Consider the following 24,906-nt stretch of genomic DNA (forward strand, 5'->3'; position numbering starts at 1 on the left):
ACACTGTTATGAGATCTCCCTCTGGTCTTCTCTTTAGGCTAAACAGCACCAAAGGGTTTTATCTTTTTATTCATATTAACCTGGTACAGAGAGTAAGACCTCTATAATTATGTCCTCCTCCCTAAACAATCCAAGAAAGTGGTCAAATCTAACACGTATGTTAAAGTTGTATCTTGTAAGATGCGGAGTGTTGCCCAGTGGGAAAGCACTGGTACACTTTTGATTTACACACAGTGCTCATTATATAGGCACAAAAAACTAAAACGTGGTGGAGCTCAGGCTTTGTTATTTATCCTGCAGCATGTGGCAATTTCGATATATAAACCTTTAGGACCTAACTGAACTAAGAGGTCTGTATTTCAGCATAGACATTTTTTTCTTCAACATATGTTCTGTGCTCCAGCAGAGAAGAACCAGCTTCTTGACTGGAGAGAGGCACACAGTTTCTAAAAGATCTAAACTGTGGCTTGTTGTTTTTCTGAGCATGACAGTCTTCACTGTTTTTTGGTAATGGTGATTTGTGCTATACTGGCACAGACATAACACAGAAATATAATTGCCATTTTATAGTAAGATATGGTGCTTTATCCCTATACTGAATGATTATAGATCTAGCTGTTTTTACTATAGTCTGTACTATGCTGGGATGGAAAAAGCTTATCTTTACTCATTCCAGATTGTTTTTCAAGTAATGAGAATCATAAGTGTTGATTAAGATAGAGAAAATACCTCCAATTGTTAAATGAATAACAATTTAAGATTAGTAACTACGTCCATAATGTTTTGTTTGCTTGCTTCATATTCAGATCTTTCAATTCCATTCCTGAGATAATCCGCCATCATTTTACTTATAGTTTTTCCTAATAAAATAAAATAAAAAACTGGAAAACTGGGAAATCTGTGGATGTAAAACTCTGAGCTAGAGGCAGTGAATCAAAGCCCTGGGATTAATGCTTTTGCTTGATCCGTAACACACAGCTGGAGATTTAACTTTTCTGTATTTAAGCAAAATATCCATACAAGATGGTTGACTATATGCTCGTGCTTTCCTTGTATTAATTTAGAGTCCCTCTCTTATATTTTAGAATAATGGCACTTCCTACCACAGTAATCTATTTTACCTGCTATGACCAACTGAGTGAAGCTCTGAAATCTAGACTAGGAAAGGATGAAGAACACATTCCAGTTCTTGCAGGTTCCTTAAGCAGATGTAAGTTGTCATCTTTAAAGAGAAAACTGAAATAAAATACCTGTATGCTGTTTTCTTGGCTTTGTTTTGGTGTTTTGTTTTTAAAGGAAATTTGCTGCGGCTTTATGTGAGGGATAATATTACATGGAGCTGGGCATAGGAAGTAATACTGTAATTACCCAGTATTTCTTGAGCAACATGACCCTCTAACCTGGAATACTGTGTTTTATTTTTGCTGTTACACTTTCACTACATTTGTAATTTGTTCAAAATTTTATAGTTCTAGAGTTCTACCAAGGGCAGTTTAGTTTCAGTCTGTTCTGTCATGACTCTAATACTAAACATCATTATTTTCTATAATGGAAGCTACACAGGTAATTGCAAGGAAAATGAAAATTGCACTGTTTTACTGCTGTATAATATAAACAGACTGAATTTGTTTTAATATTTTCTTACTTTTGTTTATCCTTTTCCTTATCTATTTTTGTAGAAGTAGCTCAGGTCATATATTTTTTGGCTTTCTTAGAAGACTCTGAGGATGCAGTTCCATATTCTATTTTTGACAGCTGTGAGGGGGACTGAAAGACGAGTGGAAAAAGAATCGTTATTCTGTGGTGATGAGGCAAATTGTTCTTGCTAGGCTGCTCCAGATTTTAAATTCGCATGCCAAAGAAACCTTATCCCAGCAACAGGAGAAAAGTTCTTGGGTCTAGTAAGATCGTTAAAGTCTATTACATGTGTGATGGGACCTTGTTAGCGAGTGGTGACTCATTGATCTTCCCATAAGATGCCAGAGAGTTACTTTATCAGACACAGAATACCTGCTAAATATTCTTGATAGTTTAAAATAACAATGGCAAAGATCCTTAGGAATCAGTAAAAGCTTAATCTCTAACCGTAATTTTTATCCTTAACAAAAAAACTCAAACTCAAGCTCAGTTTCTTCAAGTTACACTTAAAAATGCTACCGATTGAAAAGTATTCTTTGTAAGTACTTGAAATTTTCATCCTATTTATGTAATAAATCTGAAAATTAGTATTCTTAATGTGTGGCATGGATAGTATTGAAAAAAGGTAGGTAGCTTGTGTGCCCAGAAAGTTTAGGTACTGTGAATAGATATGGTATTCTTAGCTGGAAAGAAAATTTATTTGGGGAATTATTTCAAGGAAAATGGGATAGTTGAAAGGAATCAAATATATAAAGCAAGGAGAGACCTGACTTTAATGTTCAGGAAATGTTACTAGTAAATGTTGATTTTAATAAAAGCCCACATTTTTCTCATTTGCAGTTGGTTCAGTTACTGTAATGAGCCCCCTGGAGCTGATCAGAACTAGAATGCAGTATCGCAAGTTGTCCTACAAGCAACTGTACACATGCATCAGCAGTAAAGTGGCTACAGATGGATGGTTTTCCCTGTGGAGGGGCTGGAGTTCTACTGTTCTGAGAGATGTACCTTTCTCAGGTAGGGTTTATTTTATGTGCAAGTTTGTGTTACTTCAGAAGATCTGTTTATGCGTAACTCTGTTAGACTTTGTGTTTTTAGGTGATTTAAATGGTTAGCTTTGAGAATGTCTGAGATCTACGTGTTCTCTTTTGAGTCTTTTTATTTAGAAATACTTTGAGGACCTGCTTTTTTTCCCCCCTCCGTTTTATTTGTGGATACCAGCTAGGATTCATTGTTACATTCCTTTCTCTGTATTATATAGACTGATTGTTCTCATCTTTAGCTTGTCCAATGACTGTTTTTGAAGACTTTCAATAGGAAATTTTCTCTGTGATAGGTATAGTGGCTATTTCCTTATAGAGGAACATACTGTATCTAAGTGTTCTGATGCTTAATTTTGAAAACGTGTACAAAGAGAGTGACACAGTAGTGTCTTCAGGAATTTTGTTAGCAGGATGAATGAGTTTGTATAACTGCTCCAAAAAACCATGATGCTAGAGTGCCACTCAATTAGCAAACCTCCAAAGCTGAAAGTCTAGAAGAAGAAAAGTGATACAGAGCATAGCTAGTCCTAGGACTATTCTTTAAGACAACAAGGACAGAGGAGATCATGCTTTCTTTCTTTTTGTCACACCTCTGCTATGTTGTGAACTACAGAGGTAATTGTATGAGACTTGTCACAATGGCCTCAAAGAGATAGGGGCTCTCACCACTGGCATTAACAAGTGGGAAAATTTGCCTCTAGCACTTGTGGATCATCGGACATCAATTGTCCTTGAAGCAATTTCTGTCCTTTGGATAGTACCAGAAAAATGCTTCAAATCTATTTTTGGAGGCAGAGAAGCCGTGAAGTATTTGATCTGCTATCTTTGTTCTCCTACTTAATTCTTAAAATAATCTGATATCTAATTTAATTTGTGGTTCCAAAAAGTGTAGTGACTCTTATGGGATTTGAGCACATTTAGATGTGCACCTGGAGTAAATTTTAAACTGGCTGTGAACCAAACCAATGCATGGTAAATGGGGTGGTTAAGACATTTAGTTAAAAACTGCATTTAGCAGTTAAGTGAGTTAACAGAACTAAGTTATTCCAGTTGTTTTCTTTTCAGAATGAATAATACTCTGTTTTCTTTCACTCTGCTAGTAGTAGGTGTTTGAAGAATATGGTTGGACTGTGTTTCCTGCTTAAGGATCCTGTTTCTTGATGGGACTTAATTTAGCCTTCTGTGATAGGCAAGGCTTCTGAACCTACAGCAACATGCTTTCTCTAAGGCTAAAGATAACTGTCAGAATTCATCTGAACCTTTTGCCTAAAGTGCTTCCTGATCAATATTTATTTTTTAGTTCACTCATTTTTCTCTCTGCCAAATGCATCTTTCTCTTAGGCTGTTCTGCTAAGCTTTGTAAGGGAACTCTAAAATTCTTCATCTAATTCCTGCTGTCTGATTTCAAGTAGAAACTCTTGTTCTCTTACTGATTTTTGTCTGTAGCAATGTGGCAGGAGCTAGTGATCTTCCTCCTCTCTGCTGCTTTTAAGAGAGTGGGAAGATCAGAGGACTGTGAGGGAGTGCACAAAGAAGAGGGCACTAAGGAGCTGTGTGTGTTCTTCTCAGCCCTTTTCAGATTCTTGCGGCCATGGCTGCTGTTCCTCCAGCAGTCCAAAACATCCTTGTTGATGTTAAGTCAGTCTCCACACTGGTCTGGCATTCACTTCACAGCTGTTGGGCACTTCTCTGTGCCCAGTACTTCATAAGCATCACAGGGTGCTGGATAGGCAGAGGCACAGGTTACCATGCAGCTACTGCCTTATAGGTTAAGGATTGTTACAAATCCAGAAGTGAGCAGGAAATTAGATGCATGAGCGAAGGACAATGTAATTTAAAACTCTCCCCACAATTAAATGCCACAAAACTCTGGTGATATAAAGCTAAGCGTGTTTAATGCTGCTTAATGCCATTTCACAATGTGTTTTCTGATTATTTTTTCCTTATAAATACTCTCTAGGCAGTTAAGATATGCTCCCTTAATACCTCCATTCTTAGCCCTTCTGTTTGAATGATGCCTCAACAGCATCATGGTTTCTGGTATTCTTACAGCACAGGCTATGCCTTTGCTGCAGTTAGCTCAAGTTAGCTCTTTCAAGAGGAATTAAAATCAGTGTAATTTGTACTGAGAAAGCAGCTCCTCTGTGGAAACAGTCAAGCAGCACAGCATGACTCAAGCAGCATACGGTGAATAGAATCACATGGTGTTACTAGCCCAAGTGTGAATGATATGCTTCAAGCATGTTCCTTGGGAGGCTACCTAGACTGAATAAAACTTCAGCTGTGAATGCTTATAAACACAAGAACTAGGTTAACAATACTTGAGTCATTCTTTAAGCAGCGTTGCAGAAGATATAAATGTAAAAGGTATACACGGAAAGGAGTCCTGTAGATGCTTAAGCAAAGCTTTGGATTTAGATAATCTACATTAACTTTCGTACATTTTAATAGTAGGTTTGTACACAAAACAAATGTTTAAAAAAAAGTTTCAAAACCAAATGTATACAAACCAAATGTTTCGTACATTTCAATAGTAGGTTTTCCTCAAACCCTGAGAATGCCTTCTGAGATACTGCCTACATTTACTTTTGCAAAAGGGCCAGGCACATGTGCCAGCAGTCTTCATGGCAAGAAAATACTTTGATAATTCTCTGCTGCCACAACCTCCAGAACTCAGCGCTGAATGAGGCACAGTTATCTTTCAGGATATGCAGCCGTCATTTGCAGTATTTGACCAGCTGCCACAGGAAATCATGCTATAATCCAACCCAGTAGCATATAGTTTAGAGTTTTAGTTAGAATGCAGAAAGAGTGCAGTTTAGTTCAGCAGACAATAACAGAAAGAGATGTTATTCCTAAAAGTTGTTCATCAGACTTGCTGTTGACAGTCCTCACAGAGGCATTTACCCCGTAGTAGTTCCAGAGAGCAAAATCGTATTTCTTGGTTCTCTCAGAATTAAATTCTACACTCTGTCCCTCCAGAAGAGTATGAGGCAGTCCTGAGCAACCTTTCATTTTGTATGAAACACATTTTTGTAGAATTAGTGAGTTCTGTGAAATGTGTGAAATATGCCTGAAAACATAGCAAATAATTAGAAGCCTACACTTTGTATTATTAAAATTGAATTTTAAAAAAATCAGTTGTATGAGTTTTGTGGTGCGTGGGTTAGATTGTATTAAGGTATGAGTTACTTTATGGGAGTAACAAAATGATTAGGCTGATTTGTGTCGTATGAAGAAATTTGGAATATGGAGATAAGGGGAACAAGGCAGTCTGTCCATGGATCGTCACAGAGAACACTTTTATTTTTCTGTCAGCTCTTGTTTCTTTTTGCTCCTGCTGCCATTGTAGAATTCTTACATCTGTACTTGATAAAAGAATTTCTGTATTTGACATACAAATGTGTTGTAATGCAAGTTTATTTTTTTATAACCATAGCAATGTACTGGTATAATTATGAACGTTTCAAGAAGATGATGTGCAAGGAACTTGGTGCACATGAACCAACATTTTTTATTGCTTTTACATCAGGAGCAGCATCCGGAACTGTAAGTATATATTTTTGTTTCTAGTGCTACTCATTATCACTAATAAACTACTTACTTAAAAGAGGTATGATTTTATATGATTCTCTCAGAAATAGTGTATGGTTTGGGATGCATCTACTTTAAATACACATGGCCTGGCATTCAAGCTGACTAGGTACATCTGAATAAATTAGTGTTCTGAAATACAAGGCTTAATAATATCAAATATAGTTTTAAATTGTGTGCACTTTAATTTAAAAATTTTAATTAAATTTTAATTTTTTGTGACATTACAACTGATTTATTTTCCTGATAGATTGCAGCTGTCATAACTCTGCCATTTGATGTAGTGAAAACACATAGGCAGACTGAACTTTGGGAGAGTGAGACCTTAAAAAGTAAGTTGTTGGTAAAGAGAAAAAAGCCCGTAATGTTTGGAAAAATAAAACCTAGTGTTTGAGTAAGTAGACTTTTGGTAGGAATTTTAAATATTTGTCTCTTCTTCTAAAGCTTATCTAAAAATTCTGTCACTAAGGCCTTTTTTCTTTTCCATATTGTAACATCTTGTAGGATATGTTGGAATGTAGGAGTATTGGACTGTAAGGATACAGGCTCTTTAGGAAGGACAGGCAGGGGAGGTGAGAAGGGGGTGTCGCCCTCTACGTCAATGACCAGCTGGAGTACATGGAGCTCTGCCTGGGGATGGGATGAGGAACTGACTGAGAGCTTATGGGTCAGGATTAAAGGGGGGTAGGGACAGGTGACATTATAGTGGCAGTCTGCTACAGGCCACCCGACCAGGAAGAGCGAGTGGATGAGGCCCTCTATAGACAGATAGGAGCAGCCTCACATTCACAAGCCCTGGTCCTCATGGGGGACTTCAGCCACCCCTATATCTGTTGGAGGGACGGCGCAGCAGGGCATAAGCAATCCAGGAGGTTCCTGGAATGCATTGACGATAACATCCTTCTCCAAGTGACAGAGGAGCCAACAAGGAGAGGTGCTATAGTGGACTTGGTTCTCACCAATAAGGACAGGCTGGTGGGGGATGTGAAGCTCAAGGGCAGCCTTGGCTGCAGTGACCATGAAATGGTGGAGTTCAAGATCCTTAGGGCAGTGAGGAGGGCGCACAGCAAGCTCACTACCCTGGACTTGAAGAGAATAGACTTTTGCCTCTTCAGGGATCTGCTTGGTAGAGTACCATGGAGTAAAGCCCTGGAGGGAAGAGGGGCCTAAGAAACCTGGTTGGTATTCAAGGATCACCTCCTTCAAGCTCAGGAGCGATGCACCCCAACAAAGAGGAAGTCAGGCAAAAACACCAGGAGAGCTGCATGGAAGAACAAGGAGATCCTGGACAAACTCAAACACAAAAGGAAGGGTGGAAGCAAGGCCAGGTAGCCTGGCATGAATGCAGAGAAATTGTCTGAGCAGCCAGGGATCACGTTAGCAAAGCTGAAGCCCTGATAGCATTAAATCTGGTCAGAGATGTCAAGGGCAACAAGAAAAGCTTCTGTAGGTACGTTGGTGATAAAAGGAAGACCAGAGAAAATGTGGGCCCTCTCTGGAAGAAAAGAAGAGACCTGGTTACCTGGGATATGGAGAAGGCTCAGGTACTCAATGACTTTTTTGCCTCAGTCTTCACTGGCAAGTGAAGACTTTGCCTCAAGCCACACCACCCAAGTTGCAGAAGGCAAAAGCAGGGACAGGGAGAATGAAGAAGTGCCCACTGTAGGAGAAGACCAGGTTTGAGACCATCTAAGGAACCTGAAGGTGCACAAGTCCATGGGACCTGATGAGATGCATCCATGGATCCTGAGGGAACTGGTGGATGAAGTTGCTAAGCCATTATCTATCATATCTGAGAAGTGGTGGCAGTTCAGTGAAGTTCCCACTGACGAGAGAAGGGGGAACATAACCCCATTTTTAAAAAGGGAAAAAAGGAAGACCTGGGGAACTACAGGCCAGTCAGTCGCACCTCTGTGCTCAGCAAGATCATGGAGTAGATCCTCCTGGAAACCCTGCTAAGGCACATGGAAAATAAGGAGGTGATTGGTGACAGCCAACATGGCTTCACTAAGGGCAAATAGTGCCTTACAAATTTGGTGGCTTTCTATGACAGGGTTACAGCATCCACCATATTTGGTGGATAGGGAAGAGCAACTGATGTCATCTATCTGCGCTTGTGCAAAGCATTTGACACTGTCCCACACGACATCCTCATCTCTAAATTGGAGAGACATGGATTTGATGGATGGACCACTTGGTGGATAAGGAATTTGCTGGATGGTCACACTCAAAGAGTTGTGGTCAATGGCTTGATGTCCAAGAGGAGACCAGTGCCAAGTGGTACGCCTTGGGGGTCAGTACTGGGACCAGTGCTGTTTAACATTTTTGTCAGCAACATGGACAGTGGGATCAAGTGCACACTCAGCAAGTTTGTGATGACACCAAGCTGTATGGTGCAGTTGACATGCCTGAGGGATGGGATGCCATCCAGAGGGACCTTGACAGACTTGAGAGGTGGGCCCATGCAAACCTTATGAAGTTCATCAAGGCCAAGTGCAAGGTCCTGCACATGGGTCGAGGCAATCCCAAGCACAAATATAGGCTGGGCAGAAAATGGATTGAGAGCAGCCCTGAGGAGAAGGACTTGGAGGTGTTGGTTGATGAGGAGCTCAACATGACCTGGCAATGTGCACTCGCAGCCCAAAAGGCCAACGGTATTCTGGATGCATCAAAAAAGCATGTGGCCACCAGGTGGAGAGAGGTGATTCTGCCCCTCTAGTTTGCTCTCATGAGACCCCACCTGGAGTACTGCGTCCAGCTCTGGGGCCCCCAACATAAGAAGGACATAGACCTGTTGGAGAGAGTGCAGAGGAGGGCCACGAAGATGATCAGAAGGCTGGAACACCTCTTCTATGAAGACAGACTGAGAGAGTTGGGCTTGTTCAGCCTGGAGAAGAGGAGGCTCTGGGGAGACCTTGTAGCAGCCTTCCAATACCTGAAGGGGGCTACAAGAAAGCTGGAGAGGGACTTTTTACAAGGGCGTGTAGTGATAGGACAAGGGGTAATGGCTTTACACTGAAAGAGGGTAAATTTAGACTAGATATAAGGAAGACATTTTTCACTATGAGGGTGGTGAGACACTGGAACAGGTTTCCCAGAGAAGTTGTGGGTTCTCCATCCCTGGAAGTGTTCAAGGCCAGGTTGGATGGAGCTTTGAGCAACCTGGTCAGGTGGAAAGTGTCTCTGCCCATGTCGGGGGGGGTTGGAACTAGATGATCTTTAAGGTCCCTCCCAACCCAAACCATTCTATGATTCTGTGATATTTTTTATCTCCTAGGATAAATACAATATTTCATTAATGGCATGGAGGAGGGAAAAGGTCTAAGTTCAGTACCGTTTAGGTTAATAAGATGGTATAAAATATAAGCAAAAAAATCCAGACCTATTACATTTAGGCAGATCAATTGCAAATGTTTATACATTTAAGTAAGTTATATTTAAATAGGCAAAAATTTAATTTCTTATAAAACATTCAGGTGAACAGTAACCTATTGAAAAAGACGTTAGAGTTGATAAAATTAACATGATAACATGTTTGCACATTCACTACCACTTGCTCCTTCATAATGTTATTCCTCTTTTTTTAGATATTTGTCTAGAGAGAGAAAGCTCTGTGGTCAGGTTGTGTATTTTTCAACTTCTTTTTGTGTCATTTCAAAGAAATTATTTTTGAGGGCATATTAGTGAATATCCTAACAACTTTAAAAGATGAGAGAGGAAGAAAGTTTGGGTTTTGTTCTGTGTTCAGTAGAGCACCTCTGTGTTTTCTACAAATTCAAGGTGTATCTAAAAAATTTTTTTTCCATTGCTTGGGACCTGGACCAGTGAGGGACTTTCATTAACTTAAATAAATGTTAGATCATGACTTTAAGATTACATACCAGTAAAAAGGCTGAGTACCCAAACAGTTTCTGCTTAAAAATTAATTTGAAGTTCAGAAAGATGTTATGAAAACTTAGTGCTCATTTTTTGGCATGAGGTTTCATTCTCTCAGGTAAATTATTTTTTTCTGGTATAATTGTTGAAAAAATCATATTTATGTTTCATTGCAGAACAGACAAAGATCAAAAAAGCTTTAATTATAAATAGTCACTGTGTTTCAGTTCTTCCCTTGTGCTGATGAATGTAAGAATTCATTGCTAAGACCACTTTGAATCTCAGGTAGCTGCCATATATTTATTAGGCTGATATTAACTAGATTGATATATATTTAAAATTTCATTATGGTTATCTGTAATTTGTACTAGTTTAATTCTTTCCAAATCCAGTTGCTGTTAGAGTTGGATACTGACTATGCATCTACATATTGTCTCTCTGTGGCTGCAAAAATATTTTGCGACTTCCGGATGTTGTAGGGTGTTCCTGCTGAAAGTATTCTATGAAACTATTTAACTTTCATCTAGAAAAAATTTCTTAGCCACTTTCATATTATGGCTCAATGAAAACAGCATGTACAGAGTGAAATAGCACCAAAAAAATTGCTCTGTTTAAAACAGTTGCATCTATCTGCAATGCAGATTGCTTCTTGATGCTTGCTGCATAGGTTGCTTATGGTATGTGATTTAGCTCTACAAGGGACTGAGATGTACATCTCATAGACCTATACTTTCTTAAACTCACGTGTAAATTTAGGGGGTGTGTTGATTTTTATAAACTTAGACATAAGGTGTAGTGTCCTAGCTTAATTATTATATTCATTCTTATGATTAATTCTTATGATATCAATTCTCAAAACTTACTTTGAGGTTCAGTTTACCAGAAAGGCAGGTTCTTGGTTAAAAATCTGAATTGTGATGATCTTTTAGCTTCATGTCTAAAGTGACATGGAGAGGGACTGGCTCATTTGAAAGCTAGCTGACTTTTTTTCAACTATGTCAGTTAATCTAGTCAGAACTATCGTCTCTCTTCAAATATCTTACTCCAGGCGTTACTACAGGCTTTTCCATGTCATGCTATTTTAACTTGAGTATTGTATGAATTTGCACACTGTATGAATTGAATATCCTGTATAAATAGTATGGATAAAATTAATGTAAAGTCAATTAAACCAAATAATTACATCTGTGGCTGTCTCTGATTTCTAAAAATATTCTTCTGTGGCATTGAATATATTGTTAATTCACTGTTTTCTTGTACTGTATTGAGTTCCACAGACAAACTGTACATCAACCTGGGCAGTTATGAGGAAAATTGTCGCTAAAAATGGGATTACTGGATTATTTGCTGGTAAATCTTTTGATATCTTTCTACAAAAAACCTCAGACTAGAGAGAAAGTTTTTTCATCAGTAACAAGTGATTATAGATGTTAACATACATAAATTGTATAATATTTCCATCTCTGTGAATGCTCTCTAGTTATGGAAGAGTTTGCATATATAAAGCAACAGACATGCATACATACAGAAAGAATTTTGGTAATCTCTTCACAAGTTACTAACCTACAGTTGTCCAAGACGTACATGATTTATTTAAAAAATGAACAGGTTGGGCTTGACAGATACAGCTGTGTTGGCAATTAAAAATGGCGGGAGAAGGTTCAGTTCAGGAAATAGCTTTTTTAAAATTTAAATAATTTGTTGATTTCTTAAACTGTAGTGCTTGGGTTTTTCAGAAAGAATTGGTACAAAAGAAATGTAATGGATTGTAGGTTTGGAAGCTATGGTATGGATGTGTTTCTAGACTGAGAAAGTTTCTTCTATGCAGTTTTCAGTCCGGTGCTAAAAGTTTCCAAACCGTCAGTACTGTTGCACTAAATATTACCTATATTTAGGAATAGCAATCCTAATTTTTGTTCTTTATCTCATACTAGTTTCTATACTCAACTTTTCTGGTTCTTTCTGTCTCAGAAACAGAGCTTAAGCTTCAGTGGTATTTTTCTGTCTCCCTTCTTAGTCTTTGAAGAAGATGCATTACTAAGAACCCAAGAAGTCTGAGTATGGAATAGGTATTTTGAAGCAGAATTAACATACTAAATACTGTTATTTGCCTGTGGAATACTAGGCCCTAGGTAGATCCCATCTATCCTATGATGCAGTCATATTAATTTGGACTTTGATGCATTTTTTTACAGAGGACTGGAAGATATGGGAATTGTATGAGTATTTGTTTGCTAGATGGGAGTTATTATGTCGAATACTGTATAACAGTAATGTCATGCAACAACTATTCCCCAAGAATTTTTTCCTTTAAATTTTCTATCAAACTAGAAACATTATTTAAAATATTTGTTAAATTTTTATGTTTAAGCAGATGGAGAGACACAATCTTGACAATTTAATGAGTTCTGAATGAGTCAAAGAGTTTTGAAATTTTACTGGTATGTTATCTATCTCATGTGAACTCACATGAGTGTACACATCTTACACGACTTTCTTACCCTCACTGAACCTATCGAGGGACCATTGCTGCCCAGCTGGGTCCAGTGTTCAGCATATCAGTACACAGTTTAGTATGTAGCTGGTGGTGCTTCAGTTCCCCTGAGACATTCAGTAAGACATCTCACTCTTAAGACCCCATTTAGCTGTGTAATTCCTTGATGTGTTTTTGTTTTCTTCTTGCATGGACTGTCTTAAAGACTGTCTTTTCGTCTTTTTGATAGCTTTGGCAAAGATCACTTTTTAGCCCTGAACTACGTGCAGTAGTTATTTCTACTGCTGACCAGCACAGATATATCCCTGACCATCATAAAATATCTTGGCCACTTAAACCCTGCATATTTATAAAACAGAAAAGAAACCCCCAGGAATACCTTCTGGTGTCTTTTTCAAGTCCTGGAAACTCTCTGAAACCAGTGAGCCCTACCTCATCATGTGACGTAATTCTTGGTACTAACTCAAAACCTCCAGCTGACCATTTTGCTGAGAGGTCCAGCAGGAAATATTATTCCTCCGTATTTTCATTATTATGGCTCATTTGTAAGAGAACTGTCTGGCATCAAGGAGTGAGCATAGAGGCTCCTGAGACCTCATGAAACTTAGGAGTGTCTTTTCCACTGCATAACCAAACTGCCTTGGCCAGAACAGGGACTTTGTGAGCTGGCAAGGGCGACATGAGACCAGAAAAATGACATTCCAGCATTGAGCATAAGTCCCTCACTGTTACCTCAGCCTGAAACTGAGGATTTATTTTAATTCTTAAGATCTTTCAGGGAGTGTTCTACTTCTGTAGTTACCAAAAAGGACTAACTCCCTTCGAGATAATCACCAGTCCTTTCAATAATTCATGGTGGATTTAGCCAGATGCCAGAATATTCTCTTGGAGAACAACATGGAAATTTTCATAGATTTGTAGGTATTTGGCAGCAGTTATCATGGATCCTGCTAGACTTCTGTCAGAGGTTTTAATACTCTGTTGTTGCCATGCACAGAAGTCCTTTGTAATGCACATGTGTTGTCGTGTGTGACTCTGGCAGCCTAAGCAGGAAATGACAAGACACTGACATTAAAATGATATTGAGATAGCATACAGTAGTTCATACTTAAGAGAACAACTGCAAGAGACATTCCAAACCCCAGCTACTTACCAGTGTGGACAGCACTGCATTGGTTCATTGGGCTTCCTTGTGTGGATGGCTACACAGTTGGTTGAAGACTTGCAAGACTTGTTTGTGTTCACTGAAAGAGATTAAATTGCTGTATTTGCTGTACAGTGATGACAATAGCTGGGTAACAGGATTTGCATGTTTCAGAACACTGATGCCAGCAGAATGCATGACGGCAGAAAATATCAATATTACTAGATATTTTGGGCGGAATGTACTTCCTAGGTTAGGATACCTACATTTAGGTCTTAACAGGTGTGTAACAGAGTGTAGAGACAGTCTCTTGATCAGCCACTACCTCAGTTCAGTCGTCCACACGTAGGTGAGATGGCTTGGGGGCATTCTGCCTGGCTTCCTGCTAGTTTTCCATAGGTCGTGCCTCATCTGCCCTAGCTCCATGCAAATGCCTTTGCATTTCAAGTGGACGTAGACAGCTGTGTGTAGACAAGTGGATTCAGACTTATTTTCCTACCTCTGCTTAAGCTGAATTGCTTTCTAAACTCCACTGACAAGATCACAGTTGATTCTAATGGGAGACATTTAACGCCTAAATTCTATGGTTTCTACATGTGACCAGGATCCTTCCGTTGTAGTAAAGGTGCTGTAGGTCTTAGGAGATAGTGGCAGTGGAATCACACCTTTTACTTAACAATTGGCTTGCAGGTGTGAGACACATACCTACAGCAGAGGGTACAGCCCAGCATGGTGCTCCAGCCTTGAAATCCTCCCTGACTTTTTCCATGTCAGGATGCAGGGCTTCCTGAACCTCTTGTTGTCTCACCTGAGAGGTCACAAGCCTCTCTCTGTCCCACGTGAGCAGCAAGTTTGCATGACACTTTGGGGAGGGCACACAGCCTGCCCTCAGGGCCACCTCTTGGGTGCTGGAGCAAAGTAGCCCTGCAGGTCAAGGTGCTCCACCTTGGTGGAGAGATGGAAGGGGCGGAGACAGAAGGCACTTGAGGCAGGCCGGCCACACAGGGCGGCGCAGGTGAGCGCATAAGGTTATAACAATGGCAATACCTGCTGCTGGTAATTTCAGTATTTTGTGGAGGCAGAATCCCAGTTCTACGCCGATATACTACGGTATCGGTGTATTGCGGCCACTAAATTGTACTACAGCACTTCAGTCTGAAAAGAAATGACAGTGAATACTTTCCTTTCTCTTCCGGGCAGGTATTATTCCACGGCTGTTTAAAGTTGCTCCTGCTTGTGCTATAATGATCAGCACATACGAATATGGAAAGTCTTTCTTTTCTTGTTTAAATGAAAAAATGAACCAACGTCCCTAATTCTCCTTAATCTGATTGTGTGAATTCAAAATACATGGTGAAATATACTGTGCTGTATTTGAATCTGTCAAGACATTTTCTAGAACTCCCAGTGGATTTCTGCCGTTACGTTCAGTAACTAAATACAGCTTCATTTTTAAATGTTTCACAAAGGATAAATTAACTTTTTCTTTTTTCTGAAGACTAAGAAAATACACATGACCCTTAAACTATCATTGAAGATCTTGTGACTTCTCTTGCAGCTAGAGAGAAAAAAGAAAGAAAGAGAGGGGAAAAAAAGTGCTCTGACTGTTCCTCAGTGATGATTAAAAGGGAAAAAAACCTGGGGCTGGACAGAGCAATGAAGAATAACGAGTGCCACTGTATTAATTTTCAGCCTGACTAAACATTTTTGTTGGGTATTTAAAATGATATTTAGAAAATGTTTTGGGCTTCCAGTTGTATGATATGTTTATTCCTCCATAAGGAGGTTGATATAGAATGAATTCAATAAACGGTTATTTATTCTTGCTTAATACATGTTTAATTCTGTGCATGTTATTTGCAGCTCTGTATTTTGTGTAAACACATATTATGAAATAGTCTGCGTCGTCTTCTCAGGTCTAGTTAAAATGAAAAATGGTTTAGCTCAAACTGAGAAAAGTACATCATGCTCAATAGGAACCCAGAGAGCACGGTGAATACGTTGATAGGTGCTGCAGCGGCTTTTCAGCTTAAGGTAATACTCTAAGAAATTAAAGCCCAGCCAGGCACTGAAGACAGCTGCCCACACAGGTGTTCCGGAGGGACGCTCTGCACCTTTTTGGGAGGTGCAAGCTGCCACCATCACAAAGCTCCAAGGGGGGTCCAGGCGCCCTGCCAGCAACCATTCCCCACACACAGCCTGTGTGGGATCACCCGGGTTTGAAGGCCAAGTTTGCCGGCATAAACCCCAGCGAGTCCATGCCTGTTTGACACAGCCATGTATCCATCTGAAGGCAAGAGCGCGTTCAGTGTACTACGACAGCCGCAGCCATTGTCTGCTGCACACGTGGTGTGAGCAGCTGCGGCATCTCCCTTGCCAATAGTTGACTTACCCAATCAGAGCTGCCTCTGGGTGATTTTTTTTTTTTAATTATTTTTTTAACTACCCTCACTACACCCCTTCTTTCATGCATTCTCAATAAAGTGGTTGAGTTTTATTTTTTGCTTATTGTACTGAGGGGGTGTGCTGGGACAAAAGCAACTCAGTAGTCAGGTCACAAAGGCACCAACTTTCAGATGTGCTTTACCCAAGAAATGGACTTCAGTCCTGTTCTACCATGAAGAAGGTATCCCCAGCATGTGTTTGGTCTTGGTGAAAATTCATCACATGCTGAAAAATGCTCCAGTTGTAAACATGTTAGCCACAAAGTTGCAGCACACGGTCCAAGCAAGAGGTACTGCCATAGGAGATATTTGACACTGTTCCTCCATTGTGATTTTCAAAGTAATTTTACAGTAGAAACTCGAATTGAGGTCAAAGAGAAAGAAAGTAGTAACTAACTGCAGCTTTTGGACCACATTGAATGAAATCCAGCGACAAAAACAGTGTCTCCCTGTTTTGCAAGAAAAGAATTTCCTATAAGCTCAGTAATACTGTAATTTGCCAAATGGTCATATGTTATCCTGTATTATTAAAACAGAGACCAAAGCTAGTAATTAGCGATGATACAAAATGTTTAATTTACATGCAACATTTATGGAACGTCAAGGCAACAAAACATACAGTTTTGGCTTTTTTTTTTCAAATTTTTTGAAAAATGACTAATGTTTAGAACTGAGAAAGACACACATAACTGATTTCCCATGCACAGAATGACACCCAGAAACTCACAGTGGTGTCAGACCACATAAAAGACTGCAGTTAAATGACATGTGAATTCCATACCAGTAGCTCCAAGAAAAGAGCCATCAGCAAACATGACTGAAGATCATGGTTATTGCCCCCTCCAAAATATTGATGTAGTGGGATGTAGAAGTGGTTAACAGCTAACAAGACCGATTAAATCACTGTACCTTGATGCAGAACGTTAACTTGTGGAACCCAGATTCCCTCATTGTGTTTGTAGTAAAAATGCATCTCTCGTTTACAAATGAGTATTTAATAATGTTACTCAACTGCCATGAGAGAACAGGTGCTTAATGTGATAACAAAAAAGCCTGTTACATGAAGTAATGGACATGCTGACAGTGTATGGAAGGATTTAATGGTCAGAATTTATTACAGAGAAATTAACTGGGTGGGTACATGAGGGCTTGAAAGACAAGGTCTGGTGGATTTTGCTAAGCTGCTTTAAAAATCTGCATTAAAATGGCATCAGTAGTTGTTTACCCTGCCCTGGATGCAGTAACCTCTAGCACTGTGGACTAGAGAGCTGAGGAGATGTATCTTGAACCTCCTTCAGTTAAATCCAACACTGCATTGAGCTCCAGAGATGCGTAGCCTCGTACTTACAAAGGCTGAATGTTTCCTGTAGTTTTTAGCAAAGGTAAGAATGAATCCTCTTTCTTTCAAGCCCACCCTCAGATGACCAGTAGTAGTGCCAAGGTACCGTTACAAGAGGCAACTCAACTAAAACCATACAGAGTGTAGTGACGTACTGTAAACATCTAAGAGTAAGCAATAATTAAAAATCTGTCTTGTATTGCAACTACTCATGTAAACAATTTATGAAACTTCTTTGGCACAAAAAAGCATTTTCCCTAGCACTTATAAATACAACGTACTTACATGCATTTAAGTTTGTTTAAAAAGTTACTAATCATACTGATAAGCATTACCTTGATTAGCAAAATTCAGATAAAGGATCCATTGTATCTTACAAAGAACTAAGAATATAGTTTGCAATTCAAAAATTAATTTGCAAACTTTGAAACTGTAGGGTAATCTGGAAAGTTAGTGTCATTTAAAAAATGTCTCCCTTTTTCCTTTTTTCCACCTGCATTTAAATCAATGGCAAGTAATTTGAGAAAACTGACTTAAATAAGGTCTTCCCTATTACCTAATCAAGAAGGTTACCTATTGCACTACTACAGGAATGAGAAAAATCTTTTAACAGGACAATACTGTCATTACATTGCCTTTGTTTCCCCTTTTTCACTCTCAGGATCTTGCCAATAAACACACAATCCAAACTTCCCAAGGTGCTAACCCCACCACCCTTAGTCCTCATCTTTCCATCAAGGCCAATTAACCAAGAAATTTCTCTTATGATGTTAGATTATCTGTAACTTGGGTCACTCAAAATCATTTAATGCGTTTCCTCAGCATTTACAAACTGCCAAGTATGCTCGATTTAGATGATCAACTTACATTTGTTATTCACATGCAACTTCAAGAATTAGTAAGGGTGTTTCAGTGTGATTCTTCAGTGCGATTCAGACACCCCCGAAGTGCCATGATACTAACAGGAATGCAAAATCTAACATTGAGTCAACTTGAGAAGAGCTATTGATAGGTTAAATACAGTATCTGAGGTCCTATGCAACATACACAGATGAAAAGCTGGATTTTTAGGTAAAATATTTCTTTGCCTACAAAGGCTGGTGTTAAGGATTCCCTGTCTGCTCTGCAAGAGTGGAGAGAGATTTACAGCACTGCAGAGAAGCACCATGGCTAGAGTAGGGCCAGGCCATTGCAAGGAGAAACAAAGGTCATGGCAGTTAAGTAGGGGACTGATTTCCAACTGTTTCATTTTAAAAATCAGTCATGAGCATCGGATTATGTGCCCTGTACCTGACCAAGAGCTTTAAATAATCCAAGACTAAAACAAAAAATCTGAAAAGTCCTCTGGGGGAAAAAAAAGGTGAATGAAAAGTGACGGAATTTGTCAATTAAACAGGTAACCATGAAAAGAAAAAATAAAGCAGCTTATTTTCAACTTAGAACTAGTAGTCTTCATTGCAAGTAATTTTAGGGAACATAAACCAAATGCATACAACACAAAGCTCTTCCTTCTTGTGCGTATCTCAAGACGGTGTTAAGCCTGGACTTGTCATCTCTGTTGTGGGACTTGCAAGATATTCACTAGATTTCAGACTTGTGAGAGATTTGTAGCTTGCTACTGAAGTAAGAGAGCCACAAAGACCAAGCAACGATGGAGTGTCTTCCTTCCCTGTTAAGAAAAACATTAATTAAAAGCTAGTAATTTTTACAGCACAAGATGACCCGACCACAAAAGAGGGGGGAGAGAATAGGAAAAAATTGTTTCATCTGCACTATTATAAATGACATATTACTGCTTCAGCACATGCATACTTCATAAATGCAATGGGGAATTTTGCCATACGTCATTTATGCCATACCTTTCCTGTCAAGAGACCCCTACCCCTGTATTACAGGCTGGGCTGTGGTCAGGCTTCTACAGAAGGAGATTCAGAGGCTCCACTGACCACATGGTAAACAGAAGGGACCAATTCAAGCACTGGATTTAGTAGAGTACATCATATATAAATGGAAGTAATGTTACCAACACAACATCAGTACCAGAGATCTAATTTTAAATCCCCCAGAAAGGAGTAGAATTAACTGGAATCGGGATATATTTATTTAAAAATAAACATGCTTTGTTTTCTAAACCTTGGTAATTTGAAGTGCATTAGGCTCCGACAACAGGAAAATGCCCTACAATGGCAGTGCAAGTATCTGCCCTGTCATCCAAAAACACTTGACAGTTAAGACAGAATCACAGAATCGTTTATGTTGGAAAAGACCTTTAAGATCATCAAATCTGACCATTTACCTAGCGCTGCCAAGTCCACCACTAAACCGTGTCCCTAAGCATCACATCTACACAGCTTTTAAATACCTCCCAGGCATGGTGACTCAACCACTTCCCTGGGCAGCCTGTTCCAATGCTTGATAACCCTTTTGGTGAAGAAATTTTTCCTAATATCCAATCTAAACCTCCCCTGGCACAACTTGAGGCCATTCCCTCTTGTCCTATCGCTTGTTACTTGAGAAAAGAGACCAACACCCACCTCACTACAACCTCCTGTCAGGTAGTTGTAGAGAGCAGTAAGGTCTCCCCTCAGCCTCCTCTTCTCCAGGCTAAACAACCCCAGTTCCCTCAGCCGCTCCTTATAAGACTTGTGCTCTAGACTCTTCAGCAGCTTCATCGCCCTTCTCTGGACATGCTCCAGCACCTCCACGGCTTTCTTGTAGTGAGGGGCCCAAAACTGAACACACTATTCGAGGTGCAGCCTCACCAGTGCTGAGTACAGGGGCACAATCACTTCCCTACTCCTGCTGGCCACACTATTTCTGATACAGGCCAGGATGCTGTTGGCCTTCTTGGCCACCTGGGCACACTGCTGGCTCATGTTCAGACGGCTTGAGCAACACTCCCAGGTCCTTTTCTGCCAGGCAGCTCTCCAGCCACTCCTCCCCAAGCCTGTAGTGTTGCATGGGGTTGTTGTGACACAAGTGCAGGACCTGGCACTTGGCCTTATTAAACCGCATACAGTTGGCCTTGGCCCATCGATCCAGCCTGTCCAGATCCCTCTGCAGAGCCCTCCTACCCTCCAGCAGACCAACACTCCCACCCAGCTTGGTGTCACCTGCAAACTTACTGAGGGAGTACTCAGTCCCCTCATCCAGATCACTGATAAAGACATTAAACAGAAGTGAAACATACCTATAGGTATAAGACTGCATTGGACAATTTCTCTATCTATTTTAAGTCTTTCCTTCTCAGAATATCCGTTCAAGTTATTTTGTGCCAACTCTGCTAATAAATTATATTATAAAGAATTTGATCTACCAGCATCTCCCTATTTCCTCCTCCTGGTTCATCTGCAGAATAGAAAAGATCACCTTAAACTAGAGATAAAAATGATCTTTAAACAGGTCACAGGCACAAGATTTTATTGAAAGGCCAGTATACTGGAGTTTTTTAAAATCACATCTATAAATCACAGTATCATTAAGGTTGGAAAGGACCTTCAAGATCATCAAGTCCAACCGTTAACCCAACGCCACCATGCCCACTAAACCTTGTCCCGAAGCGCGACATCCACATTTTTGAATACTTCAGTGATGGTGACTCCACCACTTCCCTGGGCAGCCTGTTCCAATGCTTGACCACTCTCTCGGTGAAGAAATTTTTCCTAATATCCAATCTAAACCTGCCCTGGTGCAACTTGAGGCCATTTCCTCACAAGCAACCCAAACCGTGCCCTGCCCAACAATTCTTTATGGGGAAAAAAGAAAAAAAAAAAAAGACATCAAGCTCTCTTGTATCATTTATGGTTCTTATTAGCAGTTTCCAGCAGATTTTAGTTCTCACCTCTACTGAGCTTTTTTCAAGTGATTGAATAGCTTTCCCTAAAGAATGAACTAGATGAACTCGTTTAAAAAGCCTTCACTTTCAGAAAAATATTTATTCCCATAAAAACTATCCTTTAAAGGCTGCATTCAGTTTGAGGACATAAAATACACAAAGAGCAGTGTAACACTGTTTGGGCACAGTCCCTGATTTCAACAAGTGTTGAAGCTGACAATTTGACTACACAAGTGGGCTTAATAGCAATGTGAAAGGTTATTACTTCTAATATTTAATTAAAACCACCATACTGAGAGTTAGACCAGAGGTATTTTAACTGCAGGATCACACGCCATCTTAAAAAATTCTATTAACGCTTAGGTACTGATGAATCTCATTAATTTAGAAGGGAGATGTTATGCTACCTTTAAAGACAGAGTCTTGGAATCAAAACCTAAAGTATTATTATCAGTGGTTTTGCCACCTTAATTTACAGAAGATAAAGCATAACTGCAAATGATTAATATTGAAAAAAAACCCAGTGCTAACTTGAAACAATTTAGATTTTAAGGCTGTTTTACAATTTTAAAAAAAGTTCTAAATTTTACATCCTTGATATTTTAGAAAACAAAAAAATCTTTGCAGTTATGAACTTCTAAGGCTCTGTATTGTCATGTCTAATTAAAGTTAATATTTGATTAGATACAAAAAGGTTTTTTTTATAGCAATTTATATTCTGTACCCAAAATACTACTATTTCAGAAGTCTTCCAGCATTTTTCTGCTTTTCACAATGGCCCACAAGATGGAGCAGCTAAGCTTTGATAAGCATACAGATTTTCAAAGGGAGGGGGGTGTGTGTGTATTACATTTATATATTAGCATGGTTCATATCATGTTCATCTCTCTATTTTAACAGAAACAGTGTCAGGCTTCATCTCCACAGATAAATGTTGAATGCAAGATGTGAGAATGACAGTAGTAGTTGCAAATCCAGTGCCTTTAATCTTTCTTTTAAGAAACAAAAAAGGAAACTTAAAGAACTCAAAAGATTTCAGTTAGTTATAGCAGAGACATGACATCCTTGTAGCTGCGCTTTCTCTGGTTCTGTGATGGAGAAGGAAGATATGCAACGTACTTGAAGCTTAGCTTTAAATAGAGCACAAAGTCTTATAATTATTGGGCGGGGTGGGCACCTTCATAAATCCAAACTTATTTGAAGTATAGTCCTTAGGGAAACAGAAACAATTTGCATAACAATGAGAAAATGTGCTGTTCAATGCGTATTTTGTTCACACTGAAATTTCATCTCACAGGGACTGAAGATCAGAGCTATGAAGAAAAAAATAAAATGAAGCTACTAGACTGGCTCTGTACCTTCATTTAGTAAGTTCATTCCATCCTGCTTCCCATCCTGTGAGTGACCTGGATCCAGAGAGGATTGAGAAAGACTAACTTCTGCTGAAAGTTGGTCCAGACTTTGAAAACTTTTCCTGCAAAGCAAATAATGTTTAGCAGTAACACATGTAACGATCTAAGTAGATACCTTCAATTCTCCTTAAAAAGTTTTCTAAAATAACTAGGTAGTTAATCTTTCTTCTCTTAAACACTCTATTTCATAGAACCATAGAATAGTTTGGGTTGGAAGGGACCTTTAAAGGCTATCTAGTCCAACCCCCTTGCAAGGAGCAGGGACATCTTGAACTAGATCAGGTGGCTCAGAGCCCTGTCCAACCCGACCTTGAATGCTTCCAGGGATGGGGCATCTATCACCTCTCTGGGCAACCTCTTCCAGTGTTTCACCACCCTCATTGTGAAAAATGTCTTCCTCAGATCTAGTCTAAATCTACCTTCTTTAATTTAAAACCATTTAAAACCCCTTGTCCTATCGCTACAGGCCCTGCTAAAAGTTTGTCTCCATCTTTCTTATAAGTCCCCTTTAAGTACTGGAAGTGGAAGGCTGCAATAAGGTCTCCCTGGAGCCTTCTCTTCTCCAGGCTGAACAACCTCAACTCTCTCAGCCTTTCTTCTGTTTTTTCCTAAAGCAATGACTTTTTTTTTTTTTTTTTTTAATTAATCCAAAGGAAGGAAATTTTTATGGTACGCGAGAGAAACTGATTTCTTCTGCCAACTGATCCTTGTACATTGTAACAGGTAATTCCAATAGGATACATTTAAGAGCATGCTAAGGGAAATGTATAATTTTGAGTTTCCTTGTTCCTCTAAAAGTGAATCAAAATAGTCAACTTACTCATCCCATTGTTGATTGTGCTTTCTATAGAGTAGAGTGTCCAAGGCCACAGCATTGACATCCAGAGCTCCTGGGGAAGGCCACTGATTGGTGAGGTGAGTAGTTAATTCTTGTCTTGATCTCAAGTCATTATTCTTCAGCACAGTTCTGTGAATTCAAAAAGCAGTAAATCTCAGTCTATTAAATGCAATTCCTCAAAGTACAGAAAGAAAACCAGGACAAATAATCCTGACCAAGCTGTTGTTATACTTTGAATGACCAACAGATTGCAATTTTCATAAAGCATCTTAAACTGTTCATTTTTGCTCGGGAAAGCATCTTTTAAACCTATTGAGAAGCAGTTAGGAACAGAAAAAAGTTGAAATTAGAATCTTTCCGCAAAAGCAATAAAAAAGCAACTGAATTCTAAAGATTCTTTCTGCCAGCATGATGGTAATTAACAGTCCAACTATTTGCAAACCAACTATGGGAACGTGATGTCCTCATGTCCTGTGTCCCCCTGCAATATTTTTTGCAGTTTGATCACACTCCCTTCCCCCCCAATACTTTTGCAGAATGAACTAAAAACCAGACATGTTAATTCCACTATATGCTTCCAGGTAAAATATAACACATAGATATTCTGTTTTCTACCACCTTACAGTTTATAGTGGTTTATTTTTTAAATTACAGAAAACGTGTTAACTGAGTACCTTACACGTTCAAATTAGTTTTGCCTCATATTCCTGTGAAACAGACCGGTATTCTAAAATTCTGGAAATGAGGAAGCTAATATGCCAATATTGGAAATCATCTGCCAAAAGTCAAGTGTAAGGAAAGTACATGGTTCTTCAGGCTCCAAGACAGGATCAGCCTTTTTCCAATAGTACAAGGCAACCTCCAACCTACCCTTACACTGTTGTAGAGTAACTCTAGAAACAGAAGTAATATTGCTTGTTAACCCATAAATCCTCCAATCCATGAAATACTAGGCAACAGTAAAATGCTGCTTTACAACAAGTTTGACTATCTCTGGCCTGAAGTAAATGGCTAATGTTACATATCTCCACACCAAATGTACTCAGGAGTTCAAAGCCAAATGCCATGTTGTTATCTGAAATGCCAAACTGCATAGCAAATTAAATAACTATTCATGGTACACATACATTTATGTGAATTCACAGATAACATTGTCAACAGGTCTGTTTTTATAGTCCAGTTTTTATTCTGGTGGTATCTGAACTGTTTAGACAAGAACGTCAGTAAAGGCACATAATGCCATTCAAAGAGC

The 24,906-nt window shown here is 39.3% G+C and overlaps 2 protein-coding genes across 8 annotated transcripts in view; one reads left to right on the plus strand and one right to left on the minus strand.

Moving 5' to 3' along the window:
* The window catches only part of SLC25A40 (solute carrier family 25 member 40), a gene marked incomplete at both ends in the record, with an annotated part of 22,926 nt that extends 7,824 nt beyond the window's left edge, over positions 1-15,102 (plus strand). The window contains 6 exons of the mRNA XM_081996513.1: positions 1,086-1,210; positions 2,479-2,652; positions 6,118-6,227; positions 6,523-6,615; positions 11,426-11,498; positions 14,987-15,102. Of these exons, the coding sequence (XP_081852639.1) occupies positions 1,086-1,210; positions 2,479-2,652; positions 6,118-6,227; positions 6,523-6,615; positions 11,426-11,498; positions 14,987-15,102 (691 nt within the window). The remainder of the gene's footprint in view (positions 1-1,085; positions 1,211-2,478; positions 2,653-6,117; positions 6,228-6,522; positions 6,616-11,425; positions 11,499-14,986) is intronic.
* Positions 15,103-18,537: 3,435 nt separating this feature from the next.
* RUNDC3B (RUN domain containing 3B) overlaps positions 18,538-24,906 on the minus strand; it is a 54,066-nt gene continuing 47,697 nt past the window's right edge. For 3 of the 7 annotated variants that reach the window (XM_081996862.1, XM_081996858.1, XM_081996856.1), the window contains exons 9-11: positions 23,637-23,783; positions 22,763-22,878; positions 18,538-19,238 (exon numbers count right to left, since the gene is read on the minus strand). In XM_081996862.1, the coding sequence (XP_081852988.1) occupies positions 19,093-19,238; positions 22,763-22,878; positions 23,637-23,783 (409 nt within the window). In that variant the 3' untranslated portion in view covers positions 18,538-19,092. The remainder of the gene's footprint in view (positions 19,239-22,762; positions 22,879-23,636; positions 23,784-24,906) is intronic. The other 4 variants (XM_081996859.1, XM_081996857.1, XM_081996861.1 and 1 more) reach the window with 2 other exon arrangements.

The sequence above is a fragment of the Phaethon aethereus genome (genome assembly GCF_964289735.1).
Source record: "Phaethon aethereus genome assembly, chromosome: 2".
Taxonomy (NCBI): Eukaryota; Metazoa; Chordata; class Aves; order Phaethontiformes; family Phaethontidae; genus Phaethon; species Phaethon aethereus.